At 50.5% G+C, this 23,146-nt stretch overlaps 1 protein-coding gene across 2 annotated transcripts; it reads left to right on the forward strand.

Annotated features, from left to right (window-relative positions):
- Nucleotides 1-93: 93 nt before the first annotated feature.
- Nucleotides 94-19,625, forward strand: HAGH (hydroxyacylglutathione hydrolase). Of its 2 annotated transcripts, XM_058570351.1 has the most exons (9): nucleotides 94-171; nucleotides 3,134-3,309; nucleotides 3,849-3,913; nucleotides 6,092-6,209; nucleotides 7,206-7,314; nucleotides 11,262-11,365; nucleotides 11,767-11,868; nucleotides 18,718-18,797; nucleotides 19,332-19,625. In XM_058570351.1, the coding sequence occupies exons 1-9, from the start codon at nucleotides 96-98 to the stop codon at nucleotides 19,429-19,431; spliced, it is 930 nt and encodes a 309-aa protein (XP_058426334.1). In that variant the 5' UTR covers nucleotides 94-95; the 3' UTR covers nucleotides 19,432-19,625. The 2 variants fall into 2 exon arrangements, with proteins under 2 accessions (XP_058426334.1, XP_058426335.1); XM_058570352.1 differs by lacking the exon at nucleotides 7,206-7,314 and having other exon boundaries at nucleotides 19,332-19,416.
- The last annotated feature ends 3,521 nt before the right edge of the window (nucleotides 19,626-23,146 follow it).

A 23,146-nucleotide genomic window follows, 5' to 3' on the forward strand; every position in this document is an offset into this window, starting at 1 on the left:
GGTGTGGGCGCGGGCGCTGATTGGCCGCGGCGCGCGGCGCCAGCGCGTGCCGGCCCGCCCCTTGCGCAGCCGCCTGCCTGCCTGCCGCCCTGGTCATGGTTCTGGGCCGCGGGCTGCTGGGCCGCCGGAACCTCGCCGCGCTGGGAGCCGTCTGCGCTCGCCGCGGCCTGGGTAGGTGGGCCTAGGCCGGCCAGGGCACCGAGGGGCGGGCCTGACAGGGGCCGGGGGCGCGGGGCCCCGTCGGCGGAGGCGCGGCGAGCCGCCCGGTCCGAGGGTCCTGGTCGGCGTCGTGCCGGGGTGACGGTTAGGCGGCCGCCCTCCGGAGGGTTCCAGAGGCGCCGGCAGCCGGGGCCGGGCGTTGGTCCCGCGCCGGTGGGGGCGGCGGGAGTCGCCGGCCCTGCGGCTGACGTTGTTTTTATTGACGCAGGATTTTAACCCTCGCCAACGTGGGCAGGCTCGCCGCGGTTGAGTCAGAGCGGGCTGAAGACAGAGGGGGTGCCGTGTCAGCGCGGCTGCTGCAGGATTGGGCTCGGTAAGGCTGTGCGTCCAGGAGCGCGCCGGCCTGTCTCCGAGCCTCGCCTGCCCTGGTCGCCGGCAGCCAGCCCCACTCCATACACACCCCGTAATGCCCTGGGGTGATGGAACTGTGCCTAAAGCCCCGTGGAATGCTGTGTATATTCCCCACAAAGTCAATCACATCTTTTCACGTGAGCTTTGGCTGACAAGAAAAACCTGGGGCACATAATTCTGAAGTGGAGACAAGGGACAGAACCCTGGAACAGTGCTCAGGTTCCACCAAGACTGGGTGCTGGGAGCTGTGGGACCCTGGCCCTCCCTGGTCTGCCTCCATCCACGCCTCTAAAATGAGAGGCGCTGGACGCTGGCCTGCGAGGGCTGTGCTTCCAGCTGTTAGGTTCTATCCGCTTTGTTGGAGTACTTTGACCTTGATTTTGAAACCACCTTGTCCTTCTTTCCTGATATCTTATCTGACTGATGTGGCAATAGGGGCAGTAGGTTACCCTGGGTCTTTGGGAGCTGCTTAGTAGGTAGCTAAAGGACCACTGGGCACTAGGTAGGGAGATAGAGCAAGCAGTGAAGTCATCCTTGGCCATGTCCAAATCTTGCTGAAAGCAGTCGAGCTTCTGGAGTGGGTAATGTGTAACCATTACTGAGGAAAGAGTCTGTTTTTTTTCCATTTAGGGACACTCATCAAAGTGTCAGGGCTAAGTTTTTGTGTCAGGAGTCAGGCAGCAGTGTAAGTGGTACTGTAGGGAACTGGCAAACGTGTGGCTGCCTCATTCAAAGGGGACCCCAGCCATTTGACTCCATGCAGAAAGATGGGCCCAGTTCAAGAGAAGCCCAAATAAAACTCGTCTTAGGACTTCGCCTGGACGGTAGGCTGCAGGTCTGTGCCCTCTGTTTATGCAGAATATCACAGTTTCAAACCAGTGAGCTGGGAGCATTTCTCAGGCAGTGTTGGGCTAGGTGATAGAATGTTTGGAAAAGGATTAAGGATTCTGGTGGTGCCAGCAGAAATAACTGCACCTTCCCCAGGTCACAAGGCTCTGGTAGCACCTAGAGAAGCCTGACTACACGCTATCAACAATGTTTCCTTCCCCTGGTCGGTGCTGGAATGTTCTCTTGGGAAATACATGAACGGGGCACCTCTTTGAGGAGGATGCCCCCAGCCTGGCAGAGTTCTGTTTTAATCCTTCCACTCTCTTCCCACCCCCACCCCCACCCAGCACTCTCTGCTCTATAGTCCTCCTTGGGCTCAGATAGTGTTGAGGCTTAGGGGAGGTAGAATATCACAGAAACTTGATCGTACAAAAATGTTTGTTTTGCTGTGCATGAGGAGAAGGGCCCAGCTGGCTGTCAAAGAAAAGGAGGAATTGGATATCTTTGTGTAATCATTAAAGCTACAATTCAGGCAGTTTCTTTGGCCGTGGCAGATAAGGTTGAATTTCACATTAGATGGCCCCTGGAGACGTGGTCCGTCAGTCAGTACTGCCTACTTTCTAGATCCCTTTTCGAAAGACCCCCATCCCACCACCTATGCCAGAATTTCATAGCTGTCTTCTGTCACCTTTTGTGGTTTTAATCCCTTTCACACCAAGACTTAAAGTATTGTTGTGGCCTCCATGAGTTTTTAGAGTGAATAGCATCTTCATTGTTGAAAATATTTTGGCACCTGTCTGCTGGGCGGAGGATGCTTTTGGCCCTCAGTCACTCCTGGCCCACCTTGGCAGGGTCCTTTGGCTCAGCTGGATATCCTGCACACTCAAATCTAGAACAATTGTGGCCAACTCTCCCATTTTCAGACCTTGGTGGTTTTTGTGCATTATCCACATTTCAAGTTCCTGCCATTTGAAAGTGAATATTATTTTCTCCTCTGGCTGGAGGCCTGAGAAGGACTGTGAGTAATTGTGCATGACTCAGGCTGTCAGCTTGGAGAGGCAGCAGTGTGCTGACGGGAAATGCCCAGCGTGGTACTTTCACTTTAGGTTCCTCTCTTCGTGGCCTTTCTCTGAGTCGGGTGTGGACACCCCCAGACTGGCAGTGGTCATGTCTGACAGTAGTTTGAATCACAGCCACAAGCTGGCACTTCTGTCCTCTTAGAACCCTCAAAAAAGAAAACCAGCGGGGCCAACCTGGTGGTGTAGTGGTTAAGTTTGCGTGCACCGCTTCAGTGGCCCAGGGTTCATGGGTTTGGATCCCAGGCACAGACCTACACACTGATCATCAAGCCATGCTGTGGCAGCGTCCCACATACAAATTGGAGGAAGATTGGCACAGGTGTGAGCTCAGGGCCAATCTTCCTGACCAAAAAAAAAAAAAAGAAGAAGGATCATAAGTCTGAAAGAGCTGTTTTCTATAAATATCAACATGAATCATTTTCTATTTTTTCCTTATTGATGTGATTAAATGAGAATATTCTCTTTCAAAGGAACTTAGAAAACTTGGCATGGTGAGCGTCACGCTTCTATGCTCGCTGCCTTGTGTCCCTGGGGTGGCGTGTCCCTGGGATGACAAATCCCTGGGATGTCTGTACTGCTGGTCTGAGGGCTTGTTTTGGAGTCTCAGCCCTGTGTGGCCTCATGCAACACTGACGGGAGCTGCATTCTGTTTTCAGGTGCAGCCCTGCTGGGAAACCTTCTCCATCACGTGGATTTAAGGAAGAGCTTGACGGTGGAAGAGGGCACCATGAAGGTTGAGTTACTGCCTGCCCTGACCGACAACTACATGTACCTGATCATCGATGATGACACCAAGGAGGCTGCCATCGTGGACCCAGTGCAGCCTCAGAAGGTGGGAGGTGTGCCCCCTGTACCACGTCTTCATTCCCTGATGAGTTTGATAACCATGGTGTCCTTGCCACTTGGCAGAAGCTAATCAGAAATTAATCCATTTGGCTTTTGAAAAACAATTAAACTAGTGTCCAGATACTCGGTTATTGGGGCAAAGGGCCAGTGAGAGGGATGGAGTTGGCCAAAGGCTTTGGTGTGGAGAGAAAAGGGCTTCTGTCTGTAAAGTCCCCAGGCGTGGAGAAGCAGGAGCCCTCCTTGGCACTGTCTTCTCTTCCTGGAGGCTTTCTGCCCCTTGGTGGCGGCCTTAGCTGGAGGGGCTTGGAGAGGTTGTGGGTGGGACTGAGCTGCCAAGTGGATCAAGAGAAAAAAGGCCACCTTCACCCTGCTCTCCTGGAGTCCGGGTGAGTCGGCAGGGTCAGGACAGGGCCCTGCCCCTCCTGGCTCATCCTGGGTTGCGCTGGGTATCCCCGCCCTGCAGGCCGACGAGTTGGTGCTGGGAGTGTGACCGTGGCCTGTGTCTTGCCTCACTTTTGGTTGCAGGTTGTAGAAACGGTGAAAAAGCACGGCGTGAAGCTGACCACAGTGCTCACCACCCACCACCACTGGTAAGTGCTCTGGAGGCTGAACTTCTTCCATGCCAGCAGAGCTGCTTGGGCCTGACAGCTCTGTGCCATGCGCACCTCAAAGGTGCCTGTTCACCGGGCCAGGCAGGGGTGCTGCAGGCTCTCTGGGCCCTCCCACAGCTGGAAGCCTGGGTCACTTCTCGCCCTGGGGGCTCAGAGCCCTGGAAACTCTTCTTCCCCTACAGCTGTGTCCACCATGCAGCTGAGGTTAGCTCTCAGTGGGATACTGAGAAGGCTTCCAGGCCCTCCGTGCTGCTGACCCACGTCCCTCAGCCCTGGTGATAGGGTCTGGTGACTTGGGGGCTCCGTGGGGAGATAGTTGTGCTATGGATCCTCTGCCATGGGAGGACCTCCAGCAGTGTCTTTGAAAACTCTTGGGCTTGTGTGATAAAAAATTGGCTTCGATGTCAAGGAATAAACTAGTCTAGACGTTAGTGCTTTTAAAAGTCAGCAGCCATATTTGGAGAGGTTGTGGGTTTTTTGATATTTGAAGGCTAAAGGATGAAAAAAGCACCCGTGTTTGGGTTTTAGGACTACGTTGCTTGCCCAAGCCCCTTCTTTTGGGTTTTTGAAACTTTTGAGGCTCTTGAAACCTAGAAAAAAGTGGTTATTTGGGTCTGAATTTTCTTTTCCAAATAGCTGCCCGAGGGCAGCCAGCATCTTTGAACCTGAGCCTGTAGCATCTTGCTGTAATTCAGCCTGTGTGGAGTTAGGGGTGTGTCCTTGTGGTAAAATGAGGCCTGTTGTCTTTTCTATGGGAGTATCAGATGGATGTGGTTTGAGCAAACTTTGTTAAATGGTGGAAACTTCTTGGTTGATATAACTAAGTTGCTGAGAATATTTGGGTCATTCAGCCTTTGGGGCATCAGGTATTAATTCCTGAACACATTAGGGATGGGAATGTACAGCTTCTCCTTGGCCTGTACTACGTAGAGCAGCCGCTCTTTCTTTCAGGAAATCTTCACGTGCTGCACCGAGGCGCCCCTCTGTGGTGCCCTCTTTGTGGCTGTGCGGAGCCTCCACTTCCCGTCCTGAGCCTGTCACAGTTTGCTTCTCTCCCACACTTTTCTGACATTGCGATGCTTTGGGGTTTATCTCAGCACCTTATGTTTGTACTAGAACATAAAACCCGAAACGAGGCCCTAAACTGAGTTCCAGGGCTGGCCTCTGCCTCCCTCCCACTTACGGGTGGTGGCAGTGACGTTTTCACAGATCGATGAGTGTGCTGAGGCGGTGGCCGGCCTGTGTGTATCAGCCCTTGGAGGGGAGGGGAGCAGAGGGCGGCCTCCTGTTATCTCTGGGCCCTCGGAGGACGCCCTAGGTGAATGTGTAGTGAGGAGCAGGCGTTCCTTGGCGATAGGAAAGCCCTCGCCTCGTCCTGGAAATGCTGATCTTCTGGTGTCAGACACTCCCTGCCGTGCCCCGCCCTGAGTTCAGGGTCCCGCTGGGCTTGTGCTGGTGTAATTCTGGCCCCACAAGCCTGGGAATGGAGCTCTTCTCCTGACCCTCTTTCTGAAGTGCAGGTCACACTGACCCCGGGGCAGCGTTGGGTGCCCGTGGATGAATGTCCCGGAGATGCCTCAACTTGGGCTGCACATTAGAGTCAGCTGGGGAGGTTATTCCAGGCTGACCTGTCCCTGGGCAAACAAATTGCCCTCGGGTGGCCGGGCATTGCTGTCTTAGAAGACCGCTTCGCGATCTGCTCAGGGCAGTGGGTCCCAAACTAGGCTATGTGTCAGAATCACCTGGGGGGCTTTTAAAACTCCTGTCCTGCAGGCCACCCCCAGGCCAACTGCATCAGGATGTGGGGGTAGGAGTCAGCTTTTTACAGATCCTCAGGTGACTCTGATGTGTCTAAAGCTTGGGAACCACAAGCTTAGGGATTACCCAGGTGTTTGTGATTTGGTTCATCTGCTCCATAAGCTTCTGCAGCAACAGGGCAGGGGTGTGGAAGTGCCTCACTTGGTAATGGGGTGTCTGAGAATGTTCTTTTCAGTGGAGCCAAGTGACAGACAAGAAGCCAGTTTCCTGTGCTGGAAGAAGCATTTCTACTTCTGAGAAACATAACTGGGCAAAATAGAAATTCCGTGTGGTCAGGGTTTAAAAGCAAGCAAACCCGCTTTGTTTAGCATAGCCCCACGTCTCCTTTTTGACTTCTAGGGACCACGCTGGTGGGAACGAGAAGCTGGTCAAGCTGGAGCCTGGGTTGAAGGTGTATGGGGGCGATGACCGGATCGGGGCCCTGACTCACAAGGTCACTCACCTGTCCACACTGCAGGTGAGGAGTGAGCAGACAGAATGGGCTCAAACGTGGCCCTGCGGGACTCCAGGCCCTAGAGCAGAGTGTAGGGAGGGGGAATAGTGGGAACACTGCCTCCCCCTCCTGCTGTCCCCTCCCATACCCCAGGGACCCTGAGGGGCACTTGAGGACTTGGGCTCTGGAGATGGCCTAACCTGTGAATGCGTGGCAGGCCTCAGGGCTGCCTGGGCCTGGACATCTGGTCTGTCAAGACCGCCTCAAGCAAATCAGTGTGCAAATGGTGACTGGATGGAGAGAAGCTAGAAGGGCCAGTTTTGAGACAATTGGGGAGATTTAAGTATGGACTCTATGTGGGGTCGTACTCTCACATCGGTGTTAGATTTCTGGATGTGATGATGGTGGTGAGGTTATGTGGGAGGACGTCCTTTTCTTAGGAGATGCAGCTGGAGTTCTTAGGGGTGATTTGGCAGGATGTGTGTGACTTCAAGTATGTGGAGAGAGCACATGCTCCAGATGTGGGAACTGTTAGCATCTGGGGAGCCAGGGAAAGTCACACAGATGTTCATCTTTATATATTGCAGCTATTTTGTAGGTTTGAACATTTTTGAGTAAAAAGTTCAGTGGGGAGGTGGAGACAGAATAAAAACAAAACCAAAACCCAAGCACCTAAGAAGGAGAAGTGTCTTTTCTAGTAAGACACCTGGTTCAGATCTGGCCTGATTTTGAGGGAGAAAACAAAGCCCCTTGGTTTTGCACGCCAGCAAACACCAGGGTCCAGGGTGATCCCTGTACCTGGGAGTGCTCTCGAGGACTGAGTCCCATGGTCACCAGCAAGGTCCACCTCCTGCTAGATGGACCAGTGGCAATGGAAGCCCCCTTGCCCACGTTGGGAGCTCCTGCTGTGGGCAGGCATGGGGTCTGAGAATTCTGCTGGCCTAGCAAGCCATGTACTTGTGAGCCTAGGACAGTCTCCTGGCACTCAGGGGGCACTTGCCAGTGTGTGCTTTGTTTAAGGTGGGGTCTCTCAACATCAAGTGCCTGTCGACACCGTGCCATACTTCTGGACACATCTGCTACTTTGTGAGCAAGCCAGACAGTTCCAACCCCCCTGCTGTGTTCACAGGTGAGCGTTCAGGTGTGTGTGCTGGGGGTCGGGTGTTCTTTGCAAGGACCCTCTTGGCTTAGGGATGTCTTTGAAAACCTGGACAGAAAAGCAGAGTGTTTTGTTTTGTTTTTTTTAATTTTTTATTTATTTATATATTTTTCCCCCAAAGCCCCAGTAGATAGTTGTATGTCATAGCTGCACATTCTTCTAGTTGCTGTATGTGGGACACGGCCTCAGCATGGCCGGACAAGCAGTGCATCAGTGCGCGCCCGGGATCCGAACCCGGGCCACCAGTAGCGGAGCGCGCGCACTTAACCACTAAGCCACCGGGCCGGCCCAAGCCGAGCGTTTCTTACCAGGCAGACTCCCAGGACTGTGTGAGGAGGACCTTAGCCCTCAGGATGGAGCCTGGGGCTCAGCTTCAAACACATCCAGGGCACAGGCAGGCCTGGTGGATGTGGGGGTTGGGGGAGTGGTGCTCCTGGTGGGGCTGGCCTGTTTGCTCCCTCTGATCCTGGTCACCACTGTCAGGTGCCCAGGGGACAAGTCTTTCCTTGAGAGACTGTGCCTGGTGGGGATGCAGTCCCAGCCCCCACCATCTGCAGAAGCACACAGGTGGGCAAGGTGGGGGGGCAGCAAGCTTCTCTGAGGGAGATTCTGAGTGGAGTCAGCCAGACTCGTCTTGTGTGTCGAGCGCTCATGCTGCCCCATCCCTCCATGGGCCTGAGAGCTCAGCTGGGTCCAGTGGCCAGCCCGTGGCCAGGGGGCCCTCCACAGTAGGCTCCGACAAGCTCAGACGGTGGTGGTGGGTGAGTTCGGTGGTGGCTGCAGGCTGCGGCAGCCGTGACCATCAGTGGGGTTTGTGGAGCCCCGCCCGGCATCAGGCTGTGGGAGCAGCACTCAGTTGGGGCAGGCAGGCCTTTCCAGCAATCGGAGGTATTTTTCCCCTCTGAGAGAAAGTGAAAGAATGTTGATGCTGTTTGGGGAAGCTGTGAGGCGGAACAGCCGTGTGATGGCTGGGCATTCAGGGTGACGTGAGCCAGTGGCCGTGGATGAGCAGGAACAGCTGGGAGTGTGTTACCCCAGTGGAGCAGGCCTGTTAGTGTGTGGAGTTCCCCTCCACCTTACCTTTTTCAGTGAATATAGACAGTTTTTAAGCTCTGAGTCTTCTAGAGATGTAAGTTACAGTCTTGATATTAGAACTGCAGCGTGAGTTTGTTTGCAAATACAGTGTCTAGATGCAAGGTGGGCTCCTGGAGTGGGTCCTGCAATGGGAAACAGGGCGTTTGTGCGAGATGCGCGCGGAGTCCTCAGTGGAGTGGAGTAAATAGCACGTGCGAACACGGGCTCTTCATTTTGATAAGTGCCCAGGTGACGTCGGACGTTAACACGAATGGAGACATAGACGTGCGGGGGTGGGCGGGGCCTCTGGACTGGCTCCTCAGCTTGTCTGTAAATCCAAAATTATCCCCAAATCTAAGTTTATTTTAAAAAATACAGCTGTTTTCAGTGTCTTCACTGCAGTAGCAGGCAGTGCAGGCTCTGAGCTGAGGCCCAAGCGCAGGTGCTGGGACCCTGGGCACATTGTGGGTGCCCCAGGCCTCACCATGGGCCTTGTGGCACCGTGGTCTAGAGCAGGTGAGCAGGTGGTGTAAGTGGAGTCTCCCCCAGAGTGGTGGTGGGCGTGAGGTGTGGGGTGGGACACTGCTGCTGGGCCTGGTACACTCCAGTGCGTCCGTGCTCCTGTTACTACGCCGTGTAAACCCCCAGATGTTGGTCTGCCCATCAGGCAGGTAGGATGGCAGTGCCTGCTCTCGGGGTTGTCAGGACCTGGGGGAGCTTACGGGCCCGTTGGGCGCCCTTGGGACTGCGCCTATATTAGAAGCTGCGTCCCCGCTTTGGAACGTGTTGTGGAAGGCTGACTGCCACCAGACACTGACCCTGAACCATGTCCTGCACGTGTTGATCCTGTTGTCTGAGTGACAGCGGCTGGCAGAGGAGTGCATTGTCTTGTGGGTAACTTTTATAATAAATACATGAAAATTGTCCAGTGTCCTCAGTGGTGAAGCTAAGGTGTCTGGGGCATCGACAGTGAGGACTAATGGTGTGGGAAACAGGACAGTACAGCAGGGCCCTGGCTGGCCTGTGTGCGCATAGCTGAGGAACCTGCAGTGTCCAGAGGTGAGGTGATTGGTGGCCTCAGGCCCGGCTCTGAGTGACCAAGGGCCATACTCACTTCCCCTCCGGGGCGAGCCGAGCCGAGGAAGAAGGACATAAGTGGAGGTGACAGCGCAGAGAAGGGTGTGGCTGCAGCCTGGGATGTGGTGGGCAGGCCTAGGTGCTGACAGACAGGGGAGGAGGAGCGCAAGGTGGCCTGGGGTACAGGCCTGGGTGTGGGAGCAGGGTGCTGTGATGTCAGCTGGTGGGATCTCTGTGTTTGAGAGGTCGATGTCTGGGACCTCAGATTTGGGACCCCAGCTCAGGGCAGTGAGTGCTAAGGCCATGGGAGTAGCTCAGGTGGCTGGGGAAGAGGAGGCCACAGTGGATGCTAGAACCGTGGGCTAAGTCCGGGGGTGTGTGGAGGTGGGCTGGCTCTGCAGAGCTTGGGGTGGAGGAGTGGCCTGCCATGGAGCTGGGACGCCCCCAGGCGCTCTTGGCAGATAATGTGGGAGGGTGAGAGGGAGACAGTGGGAGGCTGGGGGTGTAGGAGAACGGTGGTCCTGGCTGCCCGGGGAGGCATGGGGGGCCCCGGGTCTCTCAGTGTCCTTGCTGCTGTGATGCTGCCAGTGAGGATTTGGCCCCCAAAAGGAAGAGGCCCAGGCTGGCTCCCCGCAGCGTCAGGAGGCCCCGTGAAGTTCCTGGGTGTGGAAATAGCAGGTGCTGCTCGTCCCTGGAGGGAGAACCAGACCCTGCAGCCTCCTGCGCCTGTACGTGGCCTGTCCTCCTCTGGGGTCTCCTTGACCCCTCTCTGGTCCCTAGATTCGAGGTTGAAGGGTCCTTCAGGGACAGAGCCCCAGTTCTGTGTGTTGAGGCTCTGCTCACAGGCCTCGTCCTGTTGTCTTGTTTTGAGGGGGCCGTGCTGCACCACTCCCACCAGGTGGGCCTTGGCTCCTACCTGGGATGGCTCCATGGTTCTGGGGTGTGGGCCCGGGCCTCCCTGGGGAGAGGCCTGGCAGATGCTGATGGAGCAGGAATGTCGTTCAACATCGTGGGGTCCCAGGCTCTGCCCACCGCAGGGGCCTGGAGAACAAATGCGCCGTGGGTTTCAACTGGGCACAGAGCTCATTCTCAGGGAAGACACCCAGGAGAGGGAAGCAGCAGTGTGTAGAGTAGAGACCAGGTGGGTGTCAGGTGGAGGGGACATGCTAAAGGGCTGAGGCAGGAAGGGGGTGAGTGGGAGGCAGCAAGTCCACGTCTCGAGGGCCCTTGTGGGCTGTAGTACCCCATGAGGGGCTCCCTGAGGGCCCAGGCAGGGGCCGGTAAGATCCCAGTGGGGGTCCTTACAGGATCACGCTGGCTGCCGGGATAAGGGAAGACACAAGGAGTCTGGGCCTGGGAGGGAGCTACTGGGCAGGTGGGGAGAAGGGCTGGGTTTTGGGAGCCTCAGGGCTATGGCTGATAGGACTGGGCAGTGAAGGGAGGAGTCAGGCTGACCCGAAGGTTTGGGTTTGGATAGCTGTTTGAGGGGCTGGTGCTGCCAGTTAGTGAGGTTTGAGGGAAGAGGTTTGGAGAGGGTGGGAACTGAGAGTTGTGGGTCGTCTTTGGGCCCTGTCAGGTACCTGGGTGGAGGTCAGGTCTGGGGCTGTGTCCTGGTCAGCCCAGGGGTCAGAGCGGAGCCCTGGCTGTGGGTGCAGCCCATGGACGGTGGGGTGGTCAGCATCACCTGGGAGCTGACCTTCAACCCCTCAAGGGGGTACGTCCTGCTAGTAGCCCTTCCAGTGCTCCGTAGCTGTGCTGTTTTTCAGGTGACACCTTGTTTGTGGCTGGCTGTGGGAAGTTCTACGAAGGGACGGCGGATGAGATGTACAAAGCCCTGCTCGAGGTCCTGGGCCGGCTCCCTCCAGACACAGTAGGCAGCCCCCCTGCCCCGCCATCGAGCTCACTGTGACTAGGGCGGTGTGAGGGCACTGCCTGCACTCTCTCTCTCTGTCCCCTCACCTTCCATCCTGGCCTCTTTGGGGGCCATCAGCCCTCACAGCCTGGCTCCCCCACTGTGGCCACACAGGCCTCTCCTGCGTGTTGGGAAAAGCACGAAGGCAGAGGCATTTCCTCTGGAAGCGTGGTTTCTGTTTTAATGTACTTTTTATTTTTGTTTAACATAACACGCAATAAGTATCCTTGTCCTGAGGGACATCTCCGTGGGTGTTGCTAGCTGGACCCAGGCAAGGGCTCCTCTGTGCCCATCTCTGAGGGGTTTGAGGGCCAGTTAATGAGTCTCTTCAGAGCTCACAGTTTTGGCTTTTTCCTCAGAGAGTGTACTGTGGCCACGAATACACCATCAACAACCTCAAGTTTGCTCGCCATGTGGAGCCCAACAATGCCGCCATTCAGGAGAAATTGGCCTGGGCCAAGGTGAGTGGGATGCACTTCGGAGCACATCCTGTGGGTCAGTCACCGTGAAGTGACTTCCCTGGACGCACAGAGTGGGCAGAAAGCGCTCCTCGGGCTGGTGAACAATTTGGGTTTTAGACCAGCCCAACTAACTGCGCAAGGAAGCCCCGGTTGTCTTGTTAAGATCCTTTCTGACTCAGTGGGTCCAGGCTGCACCTGGGATTCTGCATTTCTGACAAGCGCCCAGGCAAGGCTCAAGCTACAGGTCCCCGGCCCATTTCCCACGTCCTGGACCGCAGCGTCTGAAGGCACCGTGTGGCAGCACCTTAGCCTTCTCATTTGGGGAAACTGCCCCTGTGCTCTCCTCAGAGTGGTAGAATTCTCCCTGGAGGCTGCTTGTCTGAAAGGCATTTATTTCAGCGATGGCCCCCAGTGTGCTCTACGCTCAGCCCAGGGCTTGGCTTGTTGTCCTGGAGGTGTCTTCTGTGAGGCGTTTGGAAATGCTGCTGCAGGTGGCTGGGCTGAGGAGGTTCTCCTGGATCAGGGGTCTGTCTGCCCCTGCAGTCACTGAGAAATGGTGTCCGTAAGAAACACACACCCTTGGGAGGCCTCAGGTGCTGGGCTCCCTTCTGCTGAGTTCAGTGAGTAACACTACCTCATAGAGTTTTGTGTTTTTGTTAATAAATCACCTGTTTTTGTTGAGCATATTTATCAATTTTTGGGGGTGGGCTTACAAAATAATTCTTATAAAAATTCAACACTACCTTCATCAGTTGATAAATATTATCCCATTTTTTACAGTGTGTATATATGAAAACTTTTCTTAATATAAAAAACTATACTTATTGTTTTGTGGCTTCCTTCTCACTTAACACTTCTTACTGCTCTTTCCATAGCAATCCATACATATTAGATTCATTCTTTTCCTGGTTATCTGCTTTTTAAAAATGAATCTTTATTGAGGATAATTTATGTACAATAAAACGTGCCTGTTTTGAGTGAACAGTATATAGTTCAATGAATTTTGACAGTCTATGCACCCAGGTAAGCCACCATCAAGATGCAGAACATTTCCACTACCCCAAAAGATTCCCTTGCCTTTTCCCATTCAGTCCCCTCAACTGCTGATTTGCTCTCTGTCACGATAGATTACTCCTTTCTAGTGTTTCATATAAAAGGAATCATATAACATCTGTCTGTTGTGTCTGGCTCTATTGCTCAGCATGATGTTTTGAGATTCGTCATGTTCTTTTTTATTTCTGAGTTGTGCCTCGTATGGATATACTACAATTTGTTTATCTACTCATCTGTGGATGGACACTTGGATTGTTTCCAGTTTTTGCTATTATAAGTAAAGTTGCTATGAACGTTTGTGTGCGAGTCTTTGTGTGGACACATGTTTTCATTGCTTGTGGGTACATACCTAAGAGTGGAATTGCTGGGTTGTATGGTAAGTGTATGTTTAACTTTTAAGAAACTACCAAACTGTTTTCCAATTTGTTGTACCGTTTGGCATTCCCACCAGCGATGCATATGAGTTTCAGTTGCTCCACGTGCTCACCAACGCTCGGTATTGTTGATTTTTTAAATTTTAGCCATTCTAATAGGTGTGTAGTGGTATCTCATTGTGGTTTTAAAATTTACATTTCTCTGATGGCTAATGAAATTGAGCGTCTTTTCATGTGCTAATTGGCCTTTTATATGTTGTCTTTTGTGAAGTGTATGTTCATATCTTTTGTCCATTTTAAAAATTGGGTTGTCTTCTTTCTGAGTTGTAAGAATTCCTTATATATTCTGGAAACGAGCCTTTGTCAGATATATATCTCAAATATTTTCTCCCAGTTTGTGACTTGCCTTTCCATTTTCTTAACAGTATCTTTCAAAGAATAAAAGTTTATACTTTTGGTGAAGTTCAGTTTATTAATTTTTTTAATGCTTTTTGTGTCTTATCTAAGAAATCTTTGCATACCTCTGCATCACAAAGACTTTCTCCTATCTTTCCTCTGAGAAGTTGTATAGTCTTAGTTTTTATGTTTATGTAGATTTATATTTAGGTCACTGATCCATTTCAGGTTAATGTTTGTGTATGGTGTAAGGTAAGAGTAGAAGTTGAGTTTTTGTGTATTGACACCCAGTTGCTCAGCACCGTTTGTTGAAAAGACTGTCCTTTTCTCATTGGATTACCTTGGCATCTTTGCTGAATAAAATGGACCATGCAGGCATGAATCTATTTTTGGACTCTCTGTTCTGTTCCCTTGATCTGTGTGACTTATCCTTGCATCAGTTACACACTGTCTTGATTATTGTAGCTTATCGTAAGTCTGGGAATCAGGTAGTATAAATCCTCTAACTTTATTCTTTTTTAAAATTGGTTGGGGTCTTCTAAGTCCTTTGCATTTCCATATGAGTTTTAGGAGAATGTAAATGTCTACAAAAAAGTCAGCTTGGCTTTTGGTGGAACTATGTTGTAACAAAAGATATGGAGAGAATTGAGATCTTAACAATTTTGAGTCTTTCCATGAATATGATATACCTCTCCATTTATTGAGGTCTTTAGTTTTTCTCAGCAATATTTTGTAATTTTTAGTGTTAAAGATCTTGCACGTGTTGTTAAATGTATCCCTAAGGACTTCATGTTTTTGGATTCTATTGTAATTGGTTATTTGTTGATAGTCTTTAGAAATACACTTGATTTTTTTATTTGACCTTGTATCCTTGTGACCTCGCTAAACTCACTTATTCTAGCATCTTTTTCATGGATTGCTTAGCACACAATCATGTCATCAATGAATAGATACAGTTTTATTTCTTCCTTTCCAATCTATATGTCTTTTATTTATTTTCCTTGCCTTATTGCACTGGCTAAGATCTCCAGTACAACATTAAATAGAAGTGGTGAGAGTGGACATCTTTGGCTTTTTCCCAGTCTTAGAGGGAAAGCATTCAGTTTTTCACCATTAAGTATGATATTAGCTGTGGGTTTTTTGTAAATCCTCTTTATCAGGTTGATGAAGTTCACTTATATTCCTGGTTTTCTGAGAGTTTTTATCATGAGTGGGTGTTGAATTTTTCCAAATGATTTTTCTTCATATATTATCATGGTTTTTTTTCTCTTTTACTCTGTTAATGTAGTGGAGTACATCAATTGGTTTCAAATGTTAAACCAACCTTGCTTTCTGGATAAACCTTAGTCTTAGTGTATTATGTTGCTAAAGTCTATTTTTATGTCTGTGTTCATAAGGGATATTGATCTTTAGTTTTAGTTTCTTGTAATGTCTTTCTTTGGTGTTAACATCAGGGTAATGCTGGCCTCATAAAATGAGTTGGAAAGTATTTCCTTCTCCTATTTTCTGAAAGAGTTTTTCTATGATTGTTATTATTTCTTCCTTTAATATTTGTTAGAATTCACTGATGAAGCCATCTGGACATTGACTTCTTTTTGTGGAAAGATATTTTTATTATGAATTAATTTCTTTAATATGTGTAGGACTCGTAGATTTTTATATCTTCTTGAGTTGGTTTTGTTAGCAACTTGTGTCTTTCAGTGAATTTTTCCATTTCATCAAGGTTTGCAAATTTGTTGACATAGTCTTCATACTGTTCCCTTTTTTAATATCCCTTCCCTTTTATTGAGGTTTGCTTCACATGTAATAAACTGCATCAGTTTAAAGTGAACAATTGAGTGAATTTGGACATGTATATACCAATGAAACAACTACCACTACAGTTAAGATACAGAACATTTCCAGCAACCCCAAAAGCTTTCTCATGCCACATTCTCTCTGCCCTGGCTCCAGACAACCACTGATCTGTTGCATGCCACTAAAGCTTAGTTTGCATTTTCTAGAATTTTATATAAATGGAACTATGCAATATGTACTCTTGTATCTCTTTTTCACTCAACAGAATGATTTTGAGATTCATTCGTGTTGCTGCATGTATCAGTAGTTCCTTCCATTTTATTGCTGAATAGTATTCAATTGTTTGGATATACCACATTTTGTTTATCCATTCACCTGTTGATAGACATTTGTGTTGCTTCCATTTATTGGCTATTGTGAATAAAACTGCTATGAACATTTATGTACAAGTCTTTGTGTGACATATGTTTTAATTTATCTTAAGTAAATACCTAGGAGTGGAATGGCTGGGTTGTATTAGGTGTATGTTTGAATTGTAAAGAAACTGTCAAACTGTTTCCCTAAGTGGTTGTATTATTTTACATTCCTATCAGCGGAGTATGAGAGTTCCAGTTGTTCTGCATCCTCTGACAATACTGTCAGTCTTTTTAATTTTAGTCATTTTAATTGGTATGTAGTGGTATTTGATTGTGGTTTTAATGTGCTTTTCTCCAGTGCCTAATAATGTTGAACATCTTTTTATGTGCTTATTGGCCATTTTGTGAAGTGTTTGTTCAAGTCTTTTGCCCATTTAAAAAATTGGATTGTCTTTTTATTATTGAATAATAAGATTTTTTTTAAGTATATTCTGGATCAAGTTCTTTGTCAGATATATGTATTGTGAATAGTTTCTACTATTCTGTGCTTACCTTTTATTTTCTCAGCAATGCCTTTTGAAGAGCAAACATTTTTAATTTTGATAAAGTCCGGTATATTAATTTTCTTTTATGGTTCATACTTTTTGTCTCCAATCTAAGAAATATTTGCTTTTCCCAAGGTGAAAAAAGTTTCTTCTATGTTTTCTTTTGGAAGTTTTAGCTTTTACTTTTAGATCAATTAGATCAATACGATACCGCCCTCCCCCCCCCCCCCGTATCTGTTGGATCTGTAGTGATGGCCCCTCTTCAATTTATGTTCTTTTCTTCGTCATTTTTTTCAATTCTGTTGATCTTTTAAAAGAACAACTTTTGCCTTAGTTTTCCTTGTTTGTTTATACATTGCACTGATTGCTCTTATCTTTTTTAACTGCTTCCTCTACTTACTTTGGATTTACTTTGCTCTTCTTTTTATAGATTCTTAATATGGAATCCAAGGTCATTGTTTTTAGACCTTTCTTCTTTTCTAATATAAGCATTTAAAGCGAAAAACTTACCCTTAAGTATTGCTTTAGCAGCATCCCACAAACTATGATATGTTGTATTTTCATTATCTTCAGTTTGAAATATTTAAAAAATATTCCTTGTAATTTCTTCTTTGACACATGGGTTATATTGAATTTTGGTAAACGTTTTTAGTCTTTTCAACATTTTATTATGAGAATTTTCACATATATAGAAAAGTGGAAGGAATTTCATTGTGAACATTCATATACCCAACACCTACTTTCTACTATTAACATTTTACTATACTTATTTTATTACTATTTATCCATCCATCTTACTTTCACTCTTTCTAATAAGTAGAATATGCTAATGTGTGGATGTCACCATAAATCACTTTACTGATCCCATTAGGGAGGACATTTAGAGTTTCTAACTTTTTTGCTGTTTTGAACTGTGCTGCAGTGAGCATCCTCATACATAATAAGTCTTTATGTTTCTGTGTGCTTTGTGCTTCTGTAGGAAACATCGCTACATGTTAACACTCATTTTAATAAATAATCCAAAAGGTTATGACGGTTTACACTCCCCCAACTACACATGTAAGGCCTTGTTTTAAAATGACCCTCAGGAGAGTTAATCTTCTTTCCTCATAGGCGGTGGAGGAAGATTTCTTAGGAGGAGTGAGAATATTGGAGGCAGCACAAGGAATATTATAAAACATTCTAAGCTTGTTCTCACCAGAAGGGAAAGATCAGAAATTAGCAATAAGCCTTCATCTTGATCTCCCACCAGACCCCTACTCAACACACCTCCAGCCTTTGAAGGATTACTTCTTTTTTTTTTTTTTTGTGAGGAAGATCAGCCCTGTGCTAACATCTGCCAATCCTCCTCTTTTTTTACTGAGGAAGACTGGTCCTGGGCTAACATCTGTGCCCATCTTCCTCCACTTTATATGGGACGCTGCCACACCATGGCTTGCCAAGCGGTGCGTCGGTGCGTGCCCGGGATCTGAACCAGCGAACCCTGGGCCGCCACAGCGGAGCGTGCGTACTTAACCGCTTGCGCCACTGGGCTGGCCCCCTGAAGGATTACTTCTTGATGCCATTGCTCAAGGGCATCAAGGGGATCAGGACCCTCGGGTCTGAGGGCCTGGGTGTAGGTGTCGACAACTACTACCCAAACTCTGGCCCTGTGGCCCTCCAGGTTAGCCTAGCAGTAGAAAGGCAGGGGAGGGTGGAGACCCCCAGCTGCTAACTCTGACCTTCTTCCTGTAGGAGTTTCTGTAGGAGCTAACAGTTGGCCAGATGGCCCGGTTTGCGTCTTCTCTCCGTCTGCCCTGCTCAGTGTTGATCAGGAGTGAGATCATCCCCAGGGGAGGTGACCAGGTGCCTGCTGAGGGCTCTTCCTGGGTCCTTCCTGGGAGCCTGTGAAGGGGAAGCCCTGCCCAACACCATGTGATGAGAGCTCAGCACCCTTACAGGGGGATCTCATCCCAGGGGAGGGACCCCAGGCACCTGTCACCTTGCTCTTTGTCCCGGCTGTGCCAGGCGTGACCCACACGCTGAGCTGGGGATGCGGCTGTGGGTGTTTTCTTCTTTTCTATATTTCCTGCATTTTTGCTGATTACTTCTGTAATGTAAAACATAAACTTCATATTAATAAAAAGAAAGCTCCATGTCCCCCTCCACCACCAAGCTAGCAAGGGAAGGAGGGATGGCAGCTGAAACACCACGTCTTCAAGTCCTTGCATTGACCTGATTCTGCTCACTTTGCCTTCTCGGTCAGAGAATGTTTTAAGATTGCTAGAAGGTATTCTGAAATGTCACTGTTAGAAGTTTCTGTGTTAAAGTGATGTGTTTCTTTTGCAGGAGAAGTACGGTATTGGGGAGCCCACAGTGCCGTCCACCATTGCGGAGGAGTTCACCTACAACCCGTTCATGAGAGTGAGGTGAGGGTATGGCAGGTGGGGCCCCACCCCATCTTGGGGCGTGTTCGCCTCTGCTTCCCTCAAGCACAGCTGAACAATGTCCACTCATCGAAACTGCTTCTAAAGATCCCAAATGCTAGGGGAGACTGCCCTGAAATTTTTATTAACTGTAGCCAAAGAATCAGATACTTTTTCTTAAAAGTCAGAGGGATGCTTTCTTTGGCACTCTGGCAAGAATGTGGGGTCCTCTCTGACCCCGGAGTCAGGATCCTTAGGCCAGGTGCGTTCTCAGGGAGCCCTGTGGTGCTGTGCCACCTGGGCAGCGCTGGATGCCAGTGTGGAGTTGGTGTCCCCACTCTCTGAGTCACTGGCAGACTGGGCTTGGCCAGCGCGTCTTCCACAGTGAGGAACACCTAAGTTGGCTGTTGGTCGTCACATTTCATTTTAAGAATGTCCCGACTCCTCCCAGCTCCTTTCCTCCCTGGTGCTCTGGGAGGGGCAGTGGGCCTGGCCTGCACGGTGTGCAGCCTGCAGCCTGGTGCTCTGCTTCCGCAGGGAGAAGACCGTGCAGCAGCACGCGGGCGAGACGGACCCTGTGACCACCATGAGGGCCATCCGCAAAGAGAAGGACCATTTCAAGGTGCCCCGAGACTGAGGCGGCCACAGGGCCTGAGAGCCCGTGGCTGCTGTTGCCGCCTTCAAGCATTTTAGGTGAATTTCCTGCTAGGAGTGCAGGAGATTCAGTCTTGGTTTAATTTTAAGTTAATTTCAGAGCCCTTTGCTTGTGTTATCAAATGTTCTGATGCATATTTATAAGAGAAGAAGTTTAGGAAGTGTGTATCCCTGGAAGCTCCGCTTGCAGACTGTGTGTTCTCTCTGGGCTTCTCGTGGGGCCCCCATGTGAACCCCTGTGTGACGCCCCAACAAGAGCTGCCCCCTTCCCCTGCCGAGGCCGCACATCCGTGCTGTCATTCCCTGAAGTCCGTGCTGACCAGAACAGGGCCCCAGGGGGCCGGGGCACTCGCCCCTCCTTTTCCTGGCACTGCAGGGAGGTACCTGGCATCCCCCCCACTTCCTCCCCCATCCTCCCCCAGCTGCCTCTAGAGGAAGTCATCCTCACGGGTCCTGTGTCGGCATCTTCACAGAGCATTTCTTTGTTGATGTGGAGTAGAACCCCAGCCCAGCCTGGGCCAGGTCAGGCCTTGAGCACCTACCTGGGCTGGGGCAGCACACAGTTCACGGATGGAGCATTGCTGTGCGTGAGGCCGGAGGCTGGAGCAGTGGTGAAGAGTCACCTCCACCTGTGGGGCAGGGCCTAGGAGCTCGGGCCAGAGGTATGCAGGCTGGGAGCCTCTGCTCCGTGGTGCCCGCAGAGCTCCGAGCTCGGCACACCTTGTCTCTGTGAAGGCTGCCCTGTCCTGGGGACGTTCCCAGGGACCAGTGTGGGACACTGTGCCTCATGTGGGTAAGGGTGCTGACGGGAGGGACGCCAGCACACGCATCTGAGGTGGGGAGTCGCCAGGCGCCCACGTGGCTGTCAGACACCACCGTGGGCACTTTGCCACCCTGCTCACAGTGTGATCCATGCAGGCCCCAGCAGGGAGAGGTCTCCATGTCCTTCCTCCCTGTGGAAGTTTGGAAGAGGCCCTGGGAAGCTGCCGTGCTATGTATGGCTCCTTAGCCTGCAAGCTCAGACTAGTCCTGGACCCTGGGAGAAGAGGGTGGGCTCTGGTTGCACCGAGTCACATCCTAGGCAGAGCTGGTGGGAGGCTCGGCTGGGGAGGAACAGGGAGAGGCAGCCGCAGTGGGTCTGGCACCCAGGGCCGTGAGGTGGAAGGAGGAAGGGTGAGACTTGGGGTGTGTGGTCCAGACCCAGGGGACAGTGAGGGGCAAGGAGGGCTGTGGAGAAGAAGGGGTGTTTGTTCCCAACCAGCTCATTTCTGGATCTTGAGGTTTTCCTCTGTTTTCAATGTTTTCAGTCTGGCTTTGATATGACAAAGAATGGTCCCAGGAGCTGGGGTCTGCAAAGGCTCTGCTCGCGGAGCTGGTCCCTTCAGTCTCTTGTGGGTCTGTCCTGCTGTGGGGATGCTCACCCCAGACGGTGTTCATGCCTTTCTGTCCCATCCTGGGCTGAGCTGGGGCTCCCATCACTGCGCAGCTGCCTGTGTGGGCCACGCTGCTGTGAGGCTGGGAACCGAGGACATGTCAGAATTGTGTGACAATCACACAGAGTCATTCTTATCCAAAGATGATAACATTCTAGATGGAGCCAAAGCTCCCTGTGACCAGCAGCCCCCCGCCCCGTTCCCCCAGGGGTGTCATGGAATGGGCTTTGCACGGGTCCTTCTAGAGACTTCATTTCATAGCCTTGACCACCAACTGTGTGGAAATACCGGTACAGGCGCCTCAGGACGCTGTGTTCTGGGGCTTTGTGATGCCTGTAAATACTGGAGAGCACGAGGGTCTGATGTAGACCTGTGGGCACTGTGCCCATTCCACCCAGGTGCTCCCATGTTGTTGGCAGCCCCCTCCCCACGGATGTTGAGGTCACTGCTAGTTTCCATCAGCTGCATGTCTTCCCCAGCTGCACAAAGGCTGTGCTAGGGGTGAGGGGTTTTCGTTTTAACCCACTACCCAGAGACCCCCCTCCTGCCAGTGTCCACCACGATCCCACTTGGCTCTTCTTAGTTCCTGTGTTCCCGATTGCACATTTAAGTGTCAATTAAAGAGAAGAAACAAAACATTTATAAAACGTACAGAACATAAGGAAACACCCGCCCCAACACCCAGCCTCCGGGGCCACAGCCGTCCCTCCTCCTCCTCCTCCTCCCCCTCCCCCTTTGAAGCGCTCTCATCTGGTCCCCTGCTGATGCTGGAAGTGGACTGCTGGCTGTGGAGAAGGTGCGTTTCAGTGTCGGAGAACATTTTGGCCCATGTGGTAAAGCGAGCCGATTGCACTGCACCAGCGGGCAAAGCCACGCAGCGCAGCAGCTGCTCCCCATCCCGCTGCACTTGGGGTTGAATGTGTTCATTTTGGCGCCTCTGGGGAGTGTGGACTGGCACTTTCTGGAGGTTGCGCATGTGTTACCTGGTTCCCTGGGAGGTTGAGTGCCTATTCACACGCTTATTGACTTATTGGCCCTTTGGACTTCCTCATCTGTGAACTGCCGCTTCCCTTAGGCTTCTTCCCTGGTTTTCTCCGAGGACTTGGTTTTACTGATCAGTAGGAGTCCTTCATGTTTCACGTCGCGTATTTTGTGAGTTCTTTGGTTATGCAAGTTTGCAATGATCTCCTAGTTTGTTGCTGGCTTCACTGTCTGGTGTCTTGTTAAAGAAATTCATAATTTCATGTAGTGAAATGCATCTTCTTTCCTTCATGGTAGATGCTGTGTGTGTCCCATGGAAACACCTCTTTCCCTCCTCTGATACCTTCCTATAATTTCATCCAAGGGTTTTTTTTTGCTTTTCACACTCAGGTTTATAATTCACGTGCAAATGCTGTTTATGCTGGTGGCTGGGGGATGGATACCCCGGTGTCCCCTCTCTGCACTGCCAGCCCTGGCGAGTGAGCATCCTGGGTGCAGACCTGTTTCATGGCTCCACATTCTGTTGGTACATCTGTCTGTCTGTCCTGACACCAGCCCCACATTCCCTGTTCCTACAGCTTTAGAACAAGTCTTCATTTCCAGGAAGGGACACGACCCAACCTCATCCTTCAGAAGAGTCTTGGCTCTTTGCTCTTATGTGTAAATATTAGAAAATTTGTTTCTGAGACTTGGACTGGAGTACTACTGACATACTAGATTGGGAAGAAGTGACTTTTTGTGATATGGAGAGTTTCAGGTTAGGAACATGCCGTTCGTCCCTCCGCTTGGATCTCTGATGCTGTCCATGCTGTGCTGTTGAAGTGCAACCCTGACGCTGGCTAGCAGCGTTAGCGTGACCTCAGAGGTGAAGGGTGTGGTCCCCAGCAAGACCGCTCTCACCTCAGATGCTAGTAAGCTCAAAGGTCCCCAGGCCACTTGCACTGCTGACCAACTGGCTACAAATTGGGGGTTCCCATGTCCCCCTCAGATTCAGTAACTCAGTAGGATGACTCAGAACTCAGGGAAGCGCTATACTTATGATTTTGCAGTTTTATTATAAAGCATACAAACCAGGAGCAGCCAAGTGAAGAGACACAGAGGGTGAGGTCTGGGAGGGTCCGGAACGCTGATCCGTGCCCTCTCTTCACGGAATGCAGGTGTCACCCTCCTGGCACATCGGGTCTCACCTACCAGGAAGCTCACCGAGCCTCAGCATCGGGTTAGTTTGAGATGTCACAGTGTCATCTGTGGAGTGAAATCCAGCCCTCTGATCATAGGGCGGGT

This window comes from Diceros bicornis, chromosome 26, assembly GCF_020826845.1.
Source record: "Diceros bicornis minor isolate mBicDic1 chromosome 26, mDicBic1.mat.cur, whole genome shotgun sequence".
Classification (NCBI taxonomy): domain Eukaryota; kingdom Metazoa; phylum Chordata; class Mammalia; order Perissodactyla; family Rhinocerotidae; genus Diceros; species Diceros bicornis.